The 19,031-nt window shown below is 41.5% G+C and overlaps 1 protein-coding gene across 1 annotated transcript; it reads right to left on the reverse strand.

Moving 5' to 3' along the window:
* Positions 1-1,865: 1,865 nt before the first annotated feature.
* Positions 1,866-3,400, reverse strand: SOX3 (SRY-box transcription factor 3). Its single transcript, XM_068249582.1, has one exon. It carries the CDS (start codon positions 3,300-3,302, stop codon positions 2,403-2,405), a length of 900 nt encoding a protein of 299 aa, XP_068105683.1. The 5' UTR covers positions 3,303-3,400; the 3' UTR covers positions 1,866-2,402.
* Between the last annotated feature and the right edge of the window lie 15,631 nt (positions 3,401-19,031).

Genomic DNA, 19,031 nt, shown 5'->3' on the forward strand with positions numbered 1-19,031 from the left:
TAGCTCAGACGAAGATAAATTAAACATTTGGGACACCTGGGCTGGCACCAATTTAATTAATAGGTTTTAAGCACCAAGGAGGAAGGATTTAAAAATAAATTCTCCCAATTTCACTTAGTTTATCATTACCTGTTTTAGTAATCTTCACTAGCTGGGTGTTGTGAAAATCTATTTTCCTGTAACTTGATAATCATTTTGATTGAATTGCCCAATACTAGTTTTCTGCTTATTGCCAATCTGCACCAGAAGCACAAATCTTACTAAAAATTCTGCCTTCTAGTACAGAAGCTTTGATTTGTTACCTTATTAGCCTTTCAGAGTCTTGAAGATTTGACTTTTAGAATAACTTTCCGCTCAACACTACAGAGTTTAGCCAACAAGCAGTAAACTCCAGCTAATTTTAATACTTTAGAGTTTGTGAAGAATACTGGAATCACAAGGAAAAACAGGTTGTGCTGTAATGCAAACAGCCATAATTTCCTTGGGCTTCACAATTCCTGTAGGAGATGAATGCTGGGTACACTAAGATTTTCCATCTGATAGTCCTTTCCGCTCGATTCTGCACTCTATTCACTCTTTTTCCATTCACTTCTATGAGAAATCGAGTGCAGAATCGATCGGGAGTAATAGCGGACATGAGGGGTTTTATCAATCGGATCCATCTGTCGCACGGAAACAATATATCACTGTGTACCCAACATTAGAGAATTTTGAAGCTCCTAGTCAGGTACACCTAATTTAAATGGTGTAATTTTACCACTGCCATGCAATGTGAGGTCTAATAGATTTGGAATCTTGAACTAATTGTTCCATTAAGCTCTCGTGCTACATGGAAATGTTCGAATTGGCCAACCACAATGCGGTGTGTATGCACCTAAAAAGTCCCAAAACACAATTTAGTCTTCAATGATACCAAGCCCTGCATTCTTAATGGGCATTTCTTTTGTATGCATATGTATTGTTTAGCGCTTTTTACTAAAAATTCTCTTGTAGTGTTTAAAACCTCTAAAATAGACCCATGCCATCAATGATGCAATACTAATTGTACACCCATATCTATGCAAGAGGCTTTATACTGTATCCATTAAAAGTGCATTCTACTATATAGATTTGGCAAGATTGTACAACCAATATTTTATCATCAATGGACACCATAAAACCTTGATTTACCTTTTCATTTTAAACACCAAGAGGTGCAAGAGTGTTTACTATCCTTAGCGCCAAAAACTCACTAAAATAAACTTTCAAGTTTAAAAACTTGAGGAACTTACAGGTGTAGCATTCTATTCCCATAAGCATGGTAATGCCTGGTACACGATTTTCTGCCAGATCAATTATTTCCAACATATTCCGATCAGATTTTCCCATAGAAGTGAATGGAAAAGCGATCAAAAATCAGATTGGAACATGTTTAAAAAATAATCAATCTGGCAGAAAATCTAATTGTGTGTACCAGGCATAAGATGTTAGTATATGCTAACAGACTTTAAAGCCCCCCCCCCCCCCAAAAAAAACCCTCAGGTAACAAGGAAAGAATTACAGGATAGTTTGTCATGTATACTGCTTATAAGCAGTCCTCCATGCTCTAAACAACCTGTTAATTTTTCCCTTTACAGTATATGTACACTGTTACCTTGCCAAACCTGACAATTACCTGCCCGTGTACAATGCTAACCTGCACCCTCATCCGGTGATTACTTTTTACCCACCCCAATTGTTAAACCAAAAGTACAACAAACAGTTCAGTAACTCACTAAAGACTTCTCTTCCTCTTAGAAAATTTATTGTTGTTTTTGAAGTTCACTTTCAACTCGCGTTGGAAAAGGAAAAAAACCAAGTAAAACAAAACTATTTTTTTGGTGATTTGTTAATTCACAGTAAGATTTCATGAAAAACAAGACAAAACTAAAACAAATGTACAGAATTTTTACAAGTGATGAAAAATAAAAAAATAAAAATAAAAAAAATAAAAAGTTAAAAAAAAAAAGCTTACTATAAATTAAAAACAAAAATGTCTTGCGTTTGCGACCCGCACAGCTCTTTGTAAAAATCAAAAAGAGGTCTAAAAGTTAAATGGTAAAATCTACAGTTTTGGATAAAACTCAAGTAGTACCTTGAGTGGGTCAATAAAACGTGTAAACATTGTATTATGGTTAATTGTCCTCCCAAGTTACTTCTAAAACTGGAGATGCAAGTCCCTTATTAAAACAGTTCTTGGGGTTCAAACGCCAGAGTTCCCCCAATATACAGAAACGTTGTGCTTGTTCTAGAAGTTTTCGCAAACTTTGTACAAAAGAAAAAAAATATGGAGAAAATAAAAAAAAAAACACCCTTATGACTCCTTGTCCTTTTCTCTGCATTCTGATGTGCTTGGCAGTCAAGCAAAAGCGTCCGTAAAGTCATTAAATGTGCGTTAGTGGTACCGTGCCGTTGACGCCAGTCCCTGCGCTTTGGTAGTGTTGGTGAACGCTGTGTAACCTGCTGTTCTGCAGGGTAGACGGGTCGCTGGCGTCTCCTCCTGGAGGCAGGTACATGCTGATCATATCTCTCAGGTCTCCTAAACAAGCTCTCTGAGTGTGGGAGGTGATCGCAGGTGGTGGGGAACTGGGCTCCGACTTGACCATTGAGCCCAGGCTCATGACGGTTGAGGTCTGCTGGTTGTACGCTGGAGCCATGCTATAGGTAGACGCTGCATTCATGTAGGTCTGAGCAGAAGACATCATTGGGTTATACTGCAGGCCGGTCATGTCATACCTGTGCATCTGCTGGATCTGTGGGCTGTTCATCCCCGGGTGTTGCGTGTAGCCCAGCTGGTCCTGCATCAGAGAATAAGCCCCATTAGTCCAACCATTCATGTGGGCATAAGTGTCTATCCTCTGGCCAACTCCGACCGCGCTGGAGACCGGGCTGACCCCTGGCGCCAGAAGATTGCCAGGTAGGGAGTACTTGTCTTTCTTCAGGAGGGTCTTGGTCTTCCTCCTGGGTCTGTACTTGTAATCCGGGTATTCCTTCATGTGCACGGCTCTCAGCCTTTTGGCCTCGTCTATGAAGGGTCTTTTCTCAGCATCGCTCAGGAGCTTCCAGTCTGCCCCCAGCCTCTTGCTGATCTCAGAGTTGTGCATCTTGGGGTTCTCCTGGGCCATCTTCCTCCTCTGTCCCCTGGACCATACCATGAAGGCGTTCATGGGCCTCTTGACTCGGTCCTGGTCCTGGGCGGCAGCATTGCCTTTAGCCCCGGGGGTGACAGCTCCCCCTGGCTGTGCACCGGGGCTCTTGATGTCGGTGTCCAGCATGCTATACATTGGAAGCTGGAGGTAGGGAGGATTGCGGGAATCCAGCTCACTGAGAGAGTAGTACTGTCTGCAGATGGGACGGGCAGGCGCTCTGCACGAACTTCTCCAGTTTTACAAGTGCTTTTGGCCGAGTTTCCGACTGACTGCATCTTTAAGCGCATCCCGCCAGCCAATCACAAAGCAGCCTCTCAGCCCGGCCCCCCACCTCTCATGTTTCAGCAACAGGTTAACCCTTTCCACGCCTCCTGCGCCTCCCACGCTTCATCCGAATGGAGATCGGCCGTCGCTCTGCTTGGCAACGGTTAACAAGAGATGATTCCAATCCAAATTATGAAATTATTACCGGCACGCTTATCAAAATAAAGGGCGAGGTTTCCCTCTGTAGTCACAACAAGGAGCCACGAACTGCTTGGCAATGACCCCCAAAGTTCTTTCATTTACTTTTTAGCGTTATATTTCATGGTAACAACTTCTAATTTTTTTTTTGGAATACTCAAAGATGCCCATTTACCATACAATTTTTTCATCAGATGCAATCTATTGATGCGATTTTTTTGATCGAAAATAATCGAAAGGCAATTATCGATTATTCCCATAACCGGGTCGATTAGGGCATTTTCTCTCTTTCGATTGGACCCTGAGATCCAACATTCCGACCGCGTAAATTTTTTGATGAAATCGACCATAGAATTGTTTTATAGTGCCCATACATGGTACAATTTTTTTTCATCCAATCTTACCATTTCCATGTAGTAAAAGGGTAAATTAAGTGAATATACCAAAAGGATAATTTAGGCAGTTCCCTTATATTACATAGAAATGGTAAGATTGGATGAAAAAAATTGTACCATGTATGGGCACCATTTTATTGATTTTTGCCACTCACTGCAGTTTTCTGTACAATTCGATTATAACAACTGCATCGATTGCATCTGATGAAAAAAAAATGTACCTTTAGTGGGCACCTTGGTGGAGATCGATAGATCTATCTATCTAATTTCTTGAGTCACAAAATGTAAAGGTACACCTATAAACCCACATCTTCGCATAACTGTATATTTAGTTCATAAAAAGTTATTTCATGTACTTGTTAAGGTTATGTTTAATAATAGTAGTAATTCCAATGTAGTTTTATCTATCTATCTATCTATCTATCTATCTATCTATCTATCTATCTATCTATCTATCTATCTATCATCTCATCATGTCTACAGTCACTAAATTCACCTGCATCCCATCGCAACTTGTTATTGGGAATATAACTGCCACCCCAGTAGCTTTGCATTGGAGTCCTCAATGAATGAATGGTGTAATTTTGCACTAAGGCTGCATTTCCACTTGTGCGGTGCGAATCGCCGAGGTAAAAATTCGCATGCGGATGCGAATTTCGCATGCGGGTGCATGCGAATTTTCATGCGAAGTCGCATGCGAATTCGCATGGATGACGATGCATGCGAATTTAACCTTGGCAGTGCTGGAGTGCTTTTTCCATTGTTTCTATGCGAATTCGCATGAACCGCATGCGAATTTCCTATTAAATGCATTGCATGCGATTCGCATAGCGGTATGCGGTATGCGAATTCTGATGGCTCTGCCATCCGAATTTTTTCTGCACAGAAAAACGCACAGGAATCCTGACAAGTGGAAACAGTCCCATTCACTTGTATTGCTATGCGAATTTGCATGCGAAAAACGCATGCGAATTCGCGATAGTGGAAATGAGCCCTTAGTTCTAGAAAACGTTGTGTATTTGTTGCAGGTGCAGGTAGGACACGCATTGGTGGTCTATAGAGTGCTGTAGCTCTGCCAAAGCAAACACATTTTGAAAGAAACCTTTGGCTGGGTCAGTTCACCTGCTTTATCTGGGATTTTACACCTTCTCCACTCTGCACTGCACTAAAACCATTAGAAGGGTCAATGTTTGTGTTGATTTATTTAATCCTGGCCTGGGCGTCTTGCCCCAGCAGTGAGTAGCACAGTGGCTGCCTGTGCACGTGTTGAAAGGAGCCTTTTAGCAAATTCTAGGCTTGTCTACATTATACAAAACTGTCAGTGTGGACTTTTGTTTGTGTGTTTCAGTTTCAGCACATAGCAGTGAAGATGACAGCAGCACTGAAAAGACCCACATCATGCGTCTATGGATGAGCATCAGTAGAAAGCTACACAAACCCTTCAGTTAGAGAGAGTCTGTGGGTTGGGGGATGCGGGTAGGTAGTTAGTTAGTAGTCTGGCTTCATACGAACAGCTTCTGCCCAGGCTCGCTACAATGCACTGGATTTCTGTGTATACTTTGAGGGGCCTGTGACACAGTAATGCATCATATGACGCAACAGTATTATTTACAATACAAATGTACCCATTTATTTCCATTAATTAAAGCACCGCTTTCATAAACCCAGTTTTCATTTCTCTGAATCTAAACTAAGCACGTAATAAGGAAACCCCATGGTGACGGGATAATATCAATGTGTAATGATTTTTACACAATCAAACACAAAGGTGCTGCCTTATGTCCTTAGGAAGGTCTCCCCAGCCATTTATACAATTGTGTAAGGTGTTTAACCACTTTACCCCTCAGTGGTGAAGTGGTTAATGCACACAGTCAAACCTGTTAAGCCTGGTACACACTTTCAATTATGATTGGCCAATCACTGACGAATTTTACCACTGCCCTGTAGTATGAAGATCAAAAAATATTGAATACTATGAGCAGATTGTGTAGGTTAACCCTGATACTACATGGAGGTTTAACATTGAGCAGGGATTAGCCAATCATAATTGAAAATTTGTACCAGGATTAACAGAACAGAACTGCTCCTACTGAGATAATAACTAATTAACCTGAAACACGGACCTCCATTACTATTGGTCACTGATTACTTTGCACTTTTATTATTCCATATACTCATATCCGTTGCATGCAACAACAAAAAACAAATAGATGAGCATCTGTTGCCAATAGTAACCGGAATGTATCTGGTGCTGAGGACCTGTTGCCAATAGTAACCAAAATGCATCTGGTCTGAGTAAAATGAAACTATGTTTATAGATCCTATAGACAGCAGGCGCAGCCTTTACTTCAAATCCGGGATGTTTTGCAAGCGCCCTGCACACTGGTTGAAAGGTAGAGGCACATTTGAAAACTTGTAAGCCGGGGAGAAGTGTTTATTACTGGCGTGCAATCCTGCATTTTATGGGAACCTCAGCTGTGTCCTTTTCCCCCCATTCATTTGTAAAGTTTGAATTTCCCTATAATTTGTGGGATGTTGCAACCCTCCCCCTCCTCCCTTGTCTTTGCCAGTTAGGATTTTTTTTTCCAGCTGGCTGCAGGTGGGGGGATGGGCTGGCGGGAGAATTCGTTTTGCCATGGTAACATTAAGCCTTTGCCAGTGAAAAGAAAGTTTGGGGGAGGCCATAACTGTCAATCACAAAGTGCTATTCACTCCCCCACTCACCCCCCACCAAATCCAGATCTGACCCTCCCCCCAGCTACCTGCTAGACAGGCTGCACGGGGGCATCATGAAGAGGGCAGAGACTGCTGGTCCATCCCCAAACCTGTGCTGGGGCAGAAAGAAAGCCACTTTCGTTTCACTTTATTCCTTCTGTTTGGGTTGATTTGTTTTTGTTGGACTTTGTTATTCCGTTTACTTACTTTCCATTTTGCATAACTTATGTTAGTTACAACAACCACGGTGCAGCGTATCCCTTGAGAAAGTATATTTTACATTGGGTGCTTTTGTAAGCTGAATCAGTCTGACATGGCCATAGTATAATGATGCAACTAAGTAAATGTAATTTAACGTTAAAGAATTACGATAAGAGTTATGATAAAACTAATATATAATGATAATTGTACAACTTTAGCTAGGAAAATTAACCCCATAGCAAGACAGGGCTAGCTTCCCACTAGTGAGAGAAAAAGCTAATTAGTTGGTATAGATAAAAGCTTCAGATGGGCTTTGTTAATTCTGCTCCTTGTGTTTTGTAGCTTATATTATTATTATTATTATTATTATTATTATTATTATTATGGAACAGTCGTCACTACATCACTACTAGGTTATGAAATGCATAGCGTCAATTAAATGAAATGCATAGCTCTTAACAGAAGCCTTGTAGCACTACAAGTGCCAGCATGGCGGGCAGTGGCGGGATAGGCGCAGGTTTCAGTGATTAGCCGTTTGTGTGTAATGAAGATCGTTAGGACAGGCGGATCCGCGGGCTGCGTGATGGTGACACTTGTCATAGGGGGGTCCCTGCGGCAGTGAGGAGGGGGGCCCACCCCAGCCTATAGCAGCTGCGGTCCCCGAGATGGAGGACTGCGGGTTAATCCCATAAACCAGCATTAATCCTCCCATCTCATTCTCTGCTTTAGCTAGCCGACTTTTATTTTTGAAAGACACCTTTTCAAGTCGGGCTTGTGCTGTGCAAAGTGCAGTTACTCGGGGCAACCCCATACTTTTCACATCCCATCAGTGTAAAGTCCTCAGAGGACAGTGACACGGGACTGGTTACTGTGCTCAGTCAGTGGAGTGGCGCTGTGTCCATCACCATTATATATATATATATATATATATATATATATATATATATATATATATATATATATATATATATATATATATATATATATATATATATATATATATATATATATATATAATGGTGATGTGTGTGTGTGTGTGTGTGCTGCCAAGCAAAATCACATTTTTACAACATCTAAGTGTATGATGTAATTGAAAACACAAGTTACTTTTTATATCAATATATCTGGTACTTAATTCTCCAGGTTTATCAGGACAGGTGCAAAGTGGGACCACTACAGTCAATCACGTGTCGGCTGAACAAAGCACAGTAGCTGCACAGTAAGCTGCCTGTTGGGGACAACTCAGTTGGTATTTAGTTAGTATTTTCTTTGCACTTGTCTTGTCTCCTTTGTTTAATGTAAACCACAAAATGCTGTTACATTTCACACTTGTAAATTTGTGGGAAGGATTCCACACCCTATTGTCCTCTAGGCTGGAGACTGCCTGCAGGTTATAGCCTGAAGCTCCTGGGTATGCAGCTTGTACCACAATCCTCATCAATACAGTAGAATCCATTTATAGGAAACTCCAAGGCACCCGGCCAAGTGGTTTATTATATCAGAAGTTTACTATAATCAAGAGATTCATCGTGCATTGTATACTCATACAGGTGCATTTGCTGGGGCCTGAGTATCTATCTATCTATCTATCTATCTATCTATCTATCTATCTATCTATCTATCTATCTATCTATCTATCTACATATACAGTATAAGCAGGCATTGGGTGCAGGTGCCTGGCTGATGAGCTGGATGGAGAGCTGTCTGCACCTATCCATATAATAAGTGTCCCTGTCTTGCAGGCATGGCGTGCAGCAGATCACAGCACCTGTGCTGCACACAGACCCCCAATCCCTCCCTCAGGGTTTTCCACTTCACAACACAACAATTAACACTTCCCCAATAATAAAATTAGCTAATCGTGTAATAATACATCGTGTAATTGAAAAAAGGGGCAGACGACAATTGCTGGACAGGGATGAGTTGCTTCTGAAGCACAGATCTGCTTCTTCTATCACTGATATTAGTTATAAAGCAGAGGTGAGTATACCGAAGGGGAGCTTCTAACTTTATAACCGATTTTTAGAATGAGATATCACAACAATGAATGATCGATCCGTTCTGCTGTACTCACTAAACGGAATATGCCTTTTATGTGACCACATCCTCCTATATAAAGGACAATACTATAGTGACGGGCTGCTGTGTAGATTTGCCGTCATTTAAATAAATATAGGGTGTACTTAAACCCTTGAACGGGACAATTGTGCGAAATAAAAGAAGCGTGCCTTTAAAAAACACTTTATTTTTCTTCTTTTGGATGAAAGTGCATCGCCAGCCTTGTCTGTGGCAGCTTTTGTAGAGTTAACACCCTCCGAAGTGTTCCTTTTTTTAAGAGAAAAGGTTTCACTAGACATCCGGTCCCCAGCCAGCCATAGAGCTGGGATGCTGTCTTATCAGGGACCCTGGGTGGCTCCTTTTCACACTCGCTGGGGACACTGGGGGACCGAGATTAGCACAAGAATACAGCCTGTGTCAATCACACACACAAGAGCCACTGCAGCACTCACAAATAAAATAAAGATGTGTGCAAGGCTAAACCTTACCAATGTGTGTCCACTCCAAATATCCTACATACACCCTGATGGTGTGCAAGTGCAAATGAGTATATATATATATATATATATATATATATATATTTATTTCCATGTCCCTTGGAGTTTAATATAAAGGGTTGTTTATATATACTGCATATTTGACTTCTAAAGTACCAACATATTCTGTGGAGCTGTACAAAGTAAGGCGCAAGCATGGGATACATAATAATATAGACAATGGTGTACACCAATATACAATGCACGGAATTGGTACAGAATACAGAATTGGTAAATACATTGACAAAAGTATACATGAGTAATACAATAATAAAATGTACAACAAATTCGAATACACAAAAGGGTGAGAGACCCCTGCCCTTCCGAGCTTACATTCTAATGGAATAGGGATATATATATACACAACTATAATACAACTGTCAAATTATTAATTCAAATCTTTTCCCCTTCATTAGTTTATTATTTGCATGTAGCTTGTATTTATCACGTATATTATTGTTCAATTGAGTATTTGCATCGCAGATAGCAACCACATCATCGCCTATGACAGTCACAACTCAGCAGTGATTTGGGGGGGGGGGGGGGGGGGGGGGGAGTAGGGGAGATGTATTTCCACTGATGAGATTCGTTTCAGGAAAACATTAGACGTGGTATAATTATTATAATTAATTAAAAATGTCCAATTTGAGACTATACCCTTTATCCATTTATCTGCAAATTAAACACATTAGTGGATATAGACATTTTTGGGAAAAAAGGGATGGGGGCAGAAATTATTCAATTAATTACCTCGGAGGTAATTTCTTGAATAATAAGAATTGCACAGAGGAGGCGCGAGTTTCAATAAAAATATTGTGGCATACGTAACTTAAAGAGACGAGACACCTCTCTGACGTCAGATGAAGTATGGATTTCAAGCCTTCGGGACATAGGAATTATTTACTGAGATAAGGCAGGTTTTCTACCTAACGGTTTGAATTCTGAAATTCTGCTGCAATGTGAAAAGTGATGGAAAGAAAATTCAGGATACTTACTTTACAATAGATTTTTATCCACGTTTCCTTAAATGACACAATCATTCTTTTGGGTATGTTCGGAAACTTATGATTGGCCTTTTGGGAGTCCTTGTGATAGTTTCATGTTTGCCATCACAAACAGGTTAATAATTTAGTTTAAAAAAAAAATCATCTTGTAGTAAGGCAAACGCTGCTGAGAGCAACACGTGTTACAATGTCGCCCTCTATCGAACATTGTGTGAACAACAATAGGAGCAGTTTCAGCCGACTGCCAGGACAAGACGGCCACTCAAAAGCATTAAAGCTTGTACACACATTCAATAATGATTGACCAATAACTAGCCAATTTTGCCTCCTCCATGAAATATGAGGGTCAATAGATAATGAATACTATAAGCAGACTGTATAGGTAAAACCTCATACTACATGGGGGTGGCAAAATTGGTCACTGGTTAGCGAATCATAATTGAAAGTGTGTACTAGGGTTTAGGCTGTGTGCACAGATCAAATAAATGTCTTTGGTAAATGAAAAATCGATCTGCCGCTTAGGCTTATCAGGGGTCTTGAACAATGGATCTTTCTAGCGAACCTGTACACACACGTACAATCAAAGGAGGGGACCGCAGTCCACAAACAGTCTTCAATTTTGAACAATTCAAGTTTATATTCCCATCATACACATAAAGACATCTGACCGCACACTGACGATTGTTTTGGGGCCTATCTGGTCACCTTTGTTAATGCCTTTACACACAGGACCGGATTGGCTCCGAAACGATTGTCGTTGTACAGTCAGATTTCTTTACTTGTACGATGGGACAATAATCGTGAATTATTCCAGATTGAAGACTGTGTGTGGAACCCTCATTTGATTGTATGGATTTTCTTTGTCTAAAGGTGGCCACTAACGGTCCAATTTCTAGGAAAAAATCATTTTAGCGGTCAGATACTTCTGATCGGAAGAAAAATTGTTCACTACACCATCAACGAACCAATCTTTGCTTCCTATCTATCACAACCAACAAAAAAATCCAAATTTTGGTTTGACGAAAATCCTATCGGACGACTATTTTTATAATCGTTTGTAATCAATTGTGCCCATCAACTGAGATTATTTACAACCAATCCGATCAAAATTTTTGATCGTTCGAATGATTTTTTGCTAGATATTGGACCGTTAGTGGCCACCTTAATGGATCCAGCATCAACATGCCGAAGATCCCTGAAAATCAATGAAGGATTTCAAAATGTCCCACCCCTCACATGTGGGCTGTTCACTGGAAAGTTCTGATTCATCTGACAATCTTATGGTGCCCATACACGATACAATAAAAACGTTCAATTTTCCTGTTTATTTGATGTAAATGATCAAATTGAATGAAAGTTGAAATTTTTTTTACCTATCTTACACCAGTACGTATGCATAAAATCTCCACTTCCAATACTCCTACTTGCCCTAGGTGTAATGCTGACCTAGGAATTTTCTTTCACATGTTCTGGGACTGCCCCCATGTGTTCTCCTTTTGGTCTAAGATTAGCGATTTAATCAATGAAATTCTGCAAACACAACTGATACTCTCTCCCAGGGTATTTTTACTGGGGCTACTGGATGATATCCCATCAGGCAAACACCCTCAATACCTAACTAGGATTCTATGGCCGTAAAAAGAAATACTTCATACATGGAAGTCAGATAGGCCCCCCTCCTTCAACCACTGGAAATGCACTATTATGAGAAGCCTACCTTTATATCATCTGACGTATAAAAGCCGCAACTGCCCTCGCAGATTTGATAAAATATGGGCCCCATGGTATAACAACGTAGAAGCTCTTCCTACAGGCCCAGAAGACTAAATTATAATATCAACCTAAAAATATTTTTTGAGAGATGCTATATAATATCCTCATTGGCTCTGGTCTAAGGAGGTAAGCTCTGGACTCTCACACTCTACTCATTTTATATTCTATCTCTTTCTTCTTTTCCTTTCTTTTTCTTCCTTCTTTCCCTTCCTAACTTCTTCTAATGGATGGTACAGCCATAATTGCACAGATCAAACCGAGGAATTTATATGCTATTGCTATAATCAGTGATTTACTGCTCAACTGCTGTATATGTATTATTATACAAATATGCTTTCATATTACATAAAAGATTCAAAGCTATTGATCCTGTGCGATCTACCTCCTGTATGCTTAATATATGTACCACTGTTACTCTCACCTATCTAATGTTACTTGAGTACCTGCGTGTACTTGTTTGTACGTGTTTTTAAAATCAATAAAAATTGATTATCCCGTTTTTTTCGAGAAAAATCTGATCGGGACATGCTGGAAAAATCTTTATATTCGATCTAACGGAATAATTAAACTAAATTATCTAATCGAAAAAAAATAAAAAAATTGTACCATGTATGGACACCTTTATACACACCTTGTTGAGCAAATGATTGCTGGAAGAACAGATCTGCTGGGATAAATGTGACAGACTGAGAGATAACCATTTTTGGTTGTAGTGTTTCGCAGTTGGTCGACTACCTTCTTACTATTATTGGCAGATCCATCATTGATCGTTTGTTACAAAAGATTTTTATCCCATGTGTGTGCAGTCTTTGGGAGAGTGAATAAGGCTCCTTCTATATTATATGCTTAAAGGACAACCGTAGCGAGAGGTATATAGAGGCTGCCATATTTTCTCCCCTCTAAACAATACCTGTTGCCTGTCAGTCCCCGCTGATCTATTTGGATGCAGTAGTGTCTGAATAACACCAGAAACAAGCATGCACCTAATCTTGTAGGTAGGTGCTCCCAGTATAGGTTAGATAAGTAGGTGCTTGCAGTATAGGTTAGATAGGTAGGTGTCGCGAGTATAGGTTAGATAGGTGCCCTGAGTATAGGTAAAATAGGTAGGTTCCCCCAGTATAGGTTAGATAGGTAGGTGTCGCGAGTATAGGTTAGATAGGTGCCCCGAGTATAGGTAAGATAGGTAGGTTCCCCCAGTATAGGTTAGATAGGTAGGTTCCCCCAGTATAGGCACAGCGGCGGTGGGAGAAGCATAGCGTAGTTACAACTCACCTTCCGCGATCCCCCGCAGCCTTTATCTCCTTCCTGTCCCAGGCATCTGTCGCATTGGTAACAGTGCCTCCTGTGATAACATGCGGTCATATCATCACAGGGGGTGCTGTTACCAACATGATGGATGCTTGGGAGAGGATGCTTGTTTAAACTACGTGCGTCGCCCATAGACTTACATTTACCACAAGCACCGTGCGTTAAAGGACAACTGTAGTGAGAGGTGTATGGAGGCTGCCATCTTTATTTCCTTTTAAAGAGACTCTGAAGCCTCTTAAAAAATTCTTTTTTTATTAAACCATCCTGTTTAATACCTTAATCCTACCTAAACCGTCGCATTACTGAGGCTGTAAGCTATCTAAAACCCCCCTTACTCCCCGGGGGGGGGGGCATCCGGGGAGCGCTTCCGTGTGAGGCAGGGCTATGAGCCGCAGCCCTGCCTCACATGCATCTGTCAGTGGCGGATCTCCGCCTCTCCCCCGCCCCTCTCAGTCTTCCTTCGCTGAGGGGCGGGGGAGAGGCGGAGATCTGCTGCCGACAGACGCTTGCGAGGCAGGGCTGCGGCTCATAGCCCTGCCTCACACGGAAGCTAATGCGGGCAGCAAAATCCACGACCAAGAAAGTCGTGGATTTTGCAGGGGAGAGGGAGGGCGAGTTAGGGGGGTTTTAAATAGCTTACAGGCGCAGGGATATGGTGGTTTAGGTAGGATGAAGGTATTAAACAGGATGGTTTAATAAAAAAAAAGGATTTTTAAGAGGCTTCAGAGTCTCTTTAAACAATACCAGTTGCCTGGAAGCCCTGCTGATCTATTTGGCTGCAGTAGTGTCTGAACAACATCAGAAACAAGCATGCAGCTAATCTTTTCAGATCTGACAATTATGTCAGAAACACCTGATCTGCTGGGTTTACCCTGCTAGTGTAAAAGGCGCCTAAAGGGTACCTGAAGCAAGAGGGATATGGAGGCTGCCACATTTATTTCCTTTTAGGCTTCTTTCCCACTAAGACGTTGCGTTAGATGGCACGTTAAGGTCGCATAAGGTTCTCTAAAACCACATCAGCCCGAGGGTTGTTTTCACCTTATGGACGAGAGGAATTTTCACATTTCAGCGCTTCACCCATTCACTCCCCAATAACTTTATTGCTACTTGTCACAAGAAAATGATCTATACTTTGTTTTTTTGCCACCAATTAGGCCTTCTTTGGGTGGTACATTATGCTAAGTATTATTTTATTCTAAATGCATTTTAATGGGAATAATAAGAAAAAAAAAATGAAAAAATGTCTGTAGGTGTAATTTTACTATTTGGCCACAAGATGTCTTTGTGCACTATTTCTTATTGCATACAATAAGTACACAAATAGAAAGTAATGCGTGGCTGTGTTACTTCGGAAGTGACACAGGCATCTCATTGATGCCGTCAATCACAGGGACTTTGAGAGCAGATGAATGAATGGGAACTAAGTTCCCATCTATTAATCTAACAATCGGCGGCGGAAGCACCGGGAACAAGCAAGCGGGAGGGAGCGCAGCGGCCCCATTCAAGAATGATCACCGTTTTTGAACAAAAATAGTGATCACTTTTGCTGTACAAGAACGGATTGGCCACCAATACCCCCTGTCTCTGGGACCATCGGGATTGCGATCTTCCACCAAGCACGATTGCACGCGCAGCTCCGCAAAGTGCACGGACGTGAGTCTCATGTCCTTGAGGCTGTAGCCGCAGCAGCCACGGATGTGACACTCACGTTCGTGTGGCTAAAGTAGTTAAATGGCAATATGAAGAGTGTAATAATAAAATAGTTACTTTGAATAAATGCAAAGTAATTTTCTACCTGATCTGAATGTGTAAAGATACTTAGAAACAAAATATGATCGTTGCTTAATCAGCCATGTTTGGCCAGATCAGGTGATCATATTATATCATTAGTGTCATGGACTGACATGTTACCTGTCTCATTCAGTACTTTTCCTGCCCTTCCCTAGCCTCTCACAAATAGGCAGTACCAGCAGTGTTTGTTGCCGACTACTGACCCATTCCTCACCATAGGCAGAAGCACGTATGGTTGGCCAAATTAAGAATCGGCATTTAAATAGTAACTCCAGTGTATTTTAACTTGTAAGTAATGGCATCCAAAGGCCTAGTCACAGTGGCGCATTAAGGTATAATGGATGCTCTGTAACGTGGCTTACCACAATGCTTTGCACAACCTATGCGATGTTTACAGTGTGGTGGGTGCGTTGCAGTATAACAGGTTGCAGTATGGTAACGCACTGAATGCAGTACATTACTGGTAAACACATTCTTTAACAGTAGCAGTGAAGCATACTTTTCATTGACTATATGATTCACTGTGCCCGACGCAATGCAAACATAATATGTGGCGCTGCTGTCCCGATCCATTGCGTTCCTGCTGCTACAGGGAATGCAACTGCTAGTGGTATGCAAAGTCTTACCACTTTCCAGCCACATTTTCCATAGTAAGTGGTATGCAAAGACCTACCACCTCAGCCACATTATCCTTAGTTACTGGTATGCAAAGTCTTACCACCCCCAGCCACAGTGTCCATAGTGATATGCAAAGTCCTATACACTGCCTCTGAAGACGCTACTGAAGCGAAACGGACGTTAGGTGGGCCGTTCTCACCACCATGCCCCACAACCTTTGCTAACCACAACGGGTATGTGCACTTTACATGTTTGTACTGCATGAATACTGTTTGCATATTGAAAGAGCCGCTGGCAATAAAGCTCTTTTTAAAGCTAGAAGCAGTGCCGGATCTTCATATATCTATTTGGTGAATAAGTCTGATATCTATGTTTCTGGATCCTGAGCATGCTGTGCTTTGTATGTGTTACTACCTGGTGGAATCGATGCATTTTGGGATCGCAAGAAGCGATTTATTTTGAGTGCTGCCGTAGTGCCAGTTGCTGTATCCTCCATTGTGCAAAAGTCCTACCACCCCAGCCACATTTTCCATAGTTACTGGTAACCAATGTTTTAAAACGCCCTGGCATACTATCCGTAGTTAGTGGTATGCAAAGTCTTACCACCACAGCCACATTTTCCATAGTTAGTGGTATGCAATGTTTTACCATCCCAGCCACCTTGTCCATAGTACTTGTATGAAAAGTCTTACACTCCCAGCCACAGTGTCCATAGTTAGTGGTATGCAAAGTCTTATCTTTGCCGCATCAGCAAACTAGAGCTAAGGCTGTGGCCTTTCTTCTGCTTTCCCGAGGCTCTAGTGCCCATGGCCTACCACTAAGTGGTTTGTATATTATTCTGCATGAATTTTAATGGAGGAGAGCCCCTTTTAAAAAAACTGTTTATCGCTACATAAAGGTAAGCATATAATATTTGATTAATGCTCCATGCAGTAAATTGATCAGTATTTCCCTGGTCAAGAATCAATCAGGGAATACTTGTCATTTAACCACCTTACATTGCTTGATATTGATCATATCTCATAAATCTGATTGAAAATTGATTGGAACACTTGGATCACTTTCATTGTATAACTTGAAGTAGCTATCCTGATCAATGGTAAATTAATTTTTTGCTCAGAATCTATCTAAAATGGCAATAGTTTCTGATTTTTCTTTTTGAGCCAACGTTTTTGTTGAACTGAATGCATAATCTTTTAAAAGCACTTATTCGTACATGTCTATAATATGAATACAGCAATGAACCAGATTTTAGCATTTAGCACAGTAGATACTCTCTCATTCACAGAAATGTAACTATAGTAGTCCTGGCAACTAAAGGAGGGGGGGGGGGGCAACGACTGTATGGGGCCCAAACTACTTACTGTCCTTCCAAATCAGGGGTCCATCCTCTAGATCTGATGTTTTTTTTTCTGCCACACTTGTTATTGGTGAGGGAATCATGATGTTATATGACCCCTGGCAGATGAGTCATCAGACTGTGGGCGTTTGTAAGTGGGAAGGGGAAAGAGGGGTAAAAGCTGCTAGAGCCCTATGTAAGGACCCATAATGTATTCATGTTGTTGGTCATACAAACCCCTCTAGAAGCAGATCTTGCTTTTTGGTTTGTTCTATTAACAGAATGCATCCATCCATGTTGTTAAGTGCCGGGGTCCACTGTGTCCCAGATGAATGGCAGCGTTCATCTAAATGCGATTTCCGTCATTTGCTGGCGACTGGGCAAGGGCTATGGTCGATCAAATTTTCAGTGTCTGTTGCAGTTTCGTATCGCACTAGGGGCTGAAAACCCGATGCAAAAAATGAATGACGGGAACCAATGGCCAACGCTTTTCTGCTCGGCTGCAAAAAAGCATTTAACATCGGCGAAACTAGACGGCGGTAGGCGGCCATGTGAACTGACCCAAATACATGTAACACGTACGATGCTTGTATAACAGGCAATGCAAGCGTTGTATAATAGAGTGAGTTATGCTGTTTGCATAATTCTATATAATATACGTAAACATGGTAACAGGGGCGTAACAATAGACCCTGCAAGGGATGCAGCCGCGGGGGGCCCAGAAGCTGCAGGGGGCCCTCGTGGGGAGAGAAGTTTATTTTCCCTGTCTGGAGAGACTGACAACTAGGCATTGAGAGAAAAAAAACTTTCTGCTTACTGCACAATTGTTCTAACGACTGCATCTGGTCAGCCACTGATCAGGAATCATACACAGTTTTGCAAACAAAGATTTGTAGATAGTCCCTATTCAGTGTTCAGCAGGGTCTTGTGTACAGCGCTGTTCTACCCCCAGCCTTTCTACCACTTCCCAAGTACTTTATTCTGTAGTGATGCTTGAGGAGTTTGGACATTGAGAGAAAAAGCTTTCTGCTCTTTGTGCATTTGTTCTAATGACTGCATCTGTTCAGCCACTGATAACGAATCATACAAAGTTTTGTAGACAAAGATTTGTAGACAGTCCCTATTCAGTGTGCAGAAAGCTCTTGTTTTCACTGTTCCCCTCCCCAAGTGTTCTGTACTGTAGTGATGCTGGAGGAGTCTGCAGAGCTAATTCTGCCCCCAATCTCTCTACCCCTCCCCAAGTGCACTGTACTGTAGTGATGCTGGAGAAGTCTGCAGAACCAGTTCTGCTCCATTAAAGATGGACAGAGTAAGTGTAATAAGCCGAGGCTGAGAGCACACTCATCTGTCGGTTTTCTGTATGCATTTTCTGCACACCACGTGTGTCTGTATGTGTGAAAACATGCATGTTTTATCACAGAAGCTAATGTAATTGATAGAGAAAATGCACGCAGTGCTTCACTGCTGTCTGTTTTTATCTGCATCAGGAAAACACATTCAAGTGTGCACTAGCCAATTGAATAACATTGGTGCTCAGCTTACCTGTGCAGAAAGCAGGGGAGGGGGGCCCATCCAAAGATTCGCTGGGGGGGCGAGTGATTTCTAGTTACGCCCCTGCGTGGTAAGCTTAGAATCACTTTTTAGCTAGTGACCTGCAGCTCTGG

The sequence above is a fragment of the Hyperolius riggenbachi genome, chromosome 8 (genome assembly GCF_040937935.1).
Source record: "Hyperolius riggenbachi isolate aHypRig1 chromosome 8, aHypRig1.pri, whole genome shotgun sequence".
Taxonomy (NCBI): domain Eukaryota; kingdom Metazoa; phylum Chordata; class Amphibia; order Anura; family Hyperoliidae; genus Hyperolius; species Hyperolius riggenbachi.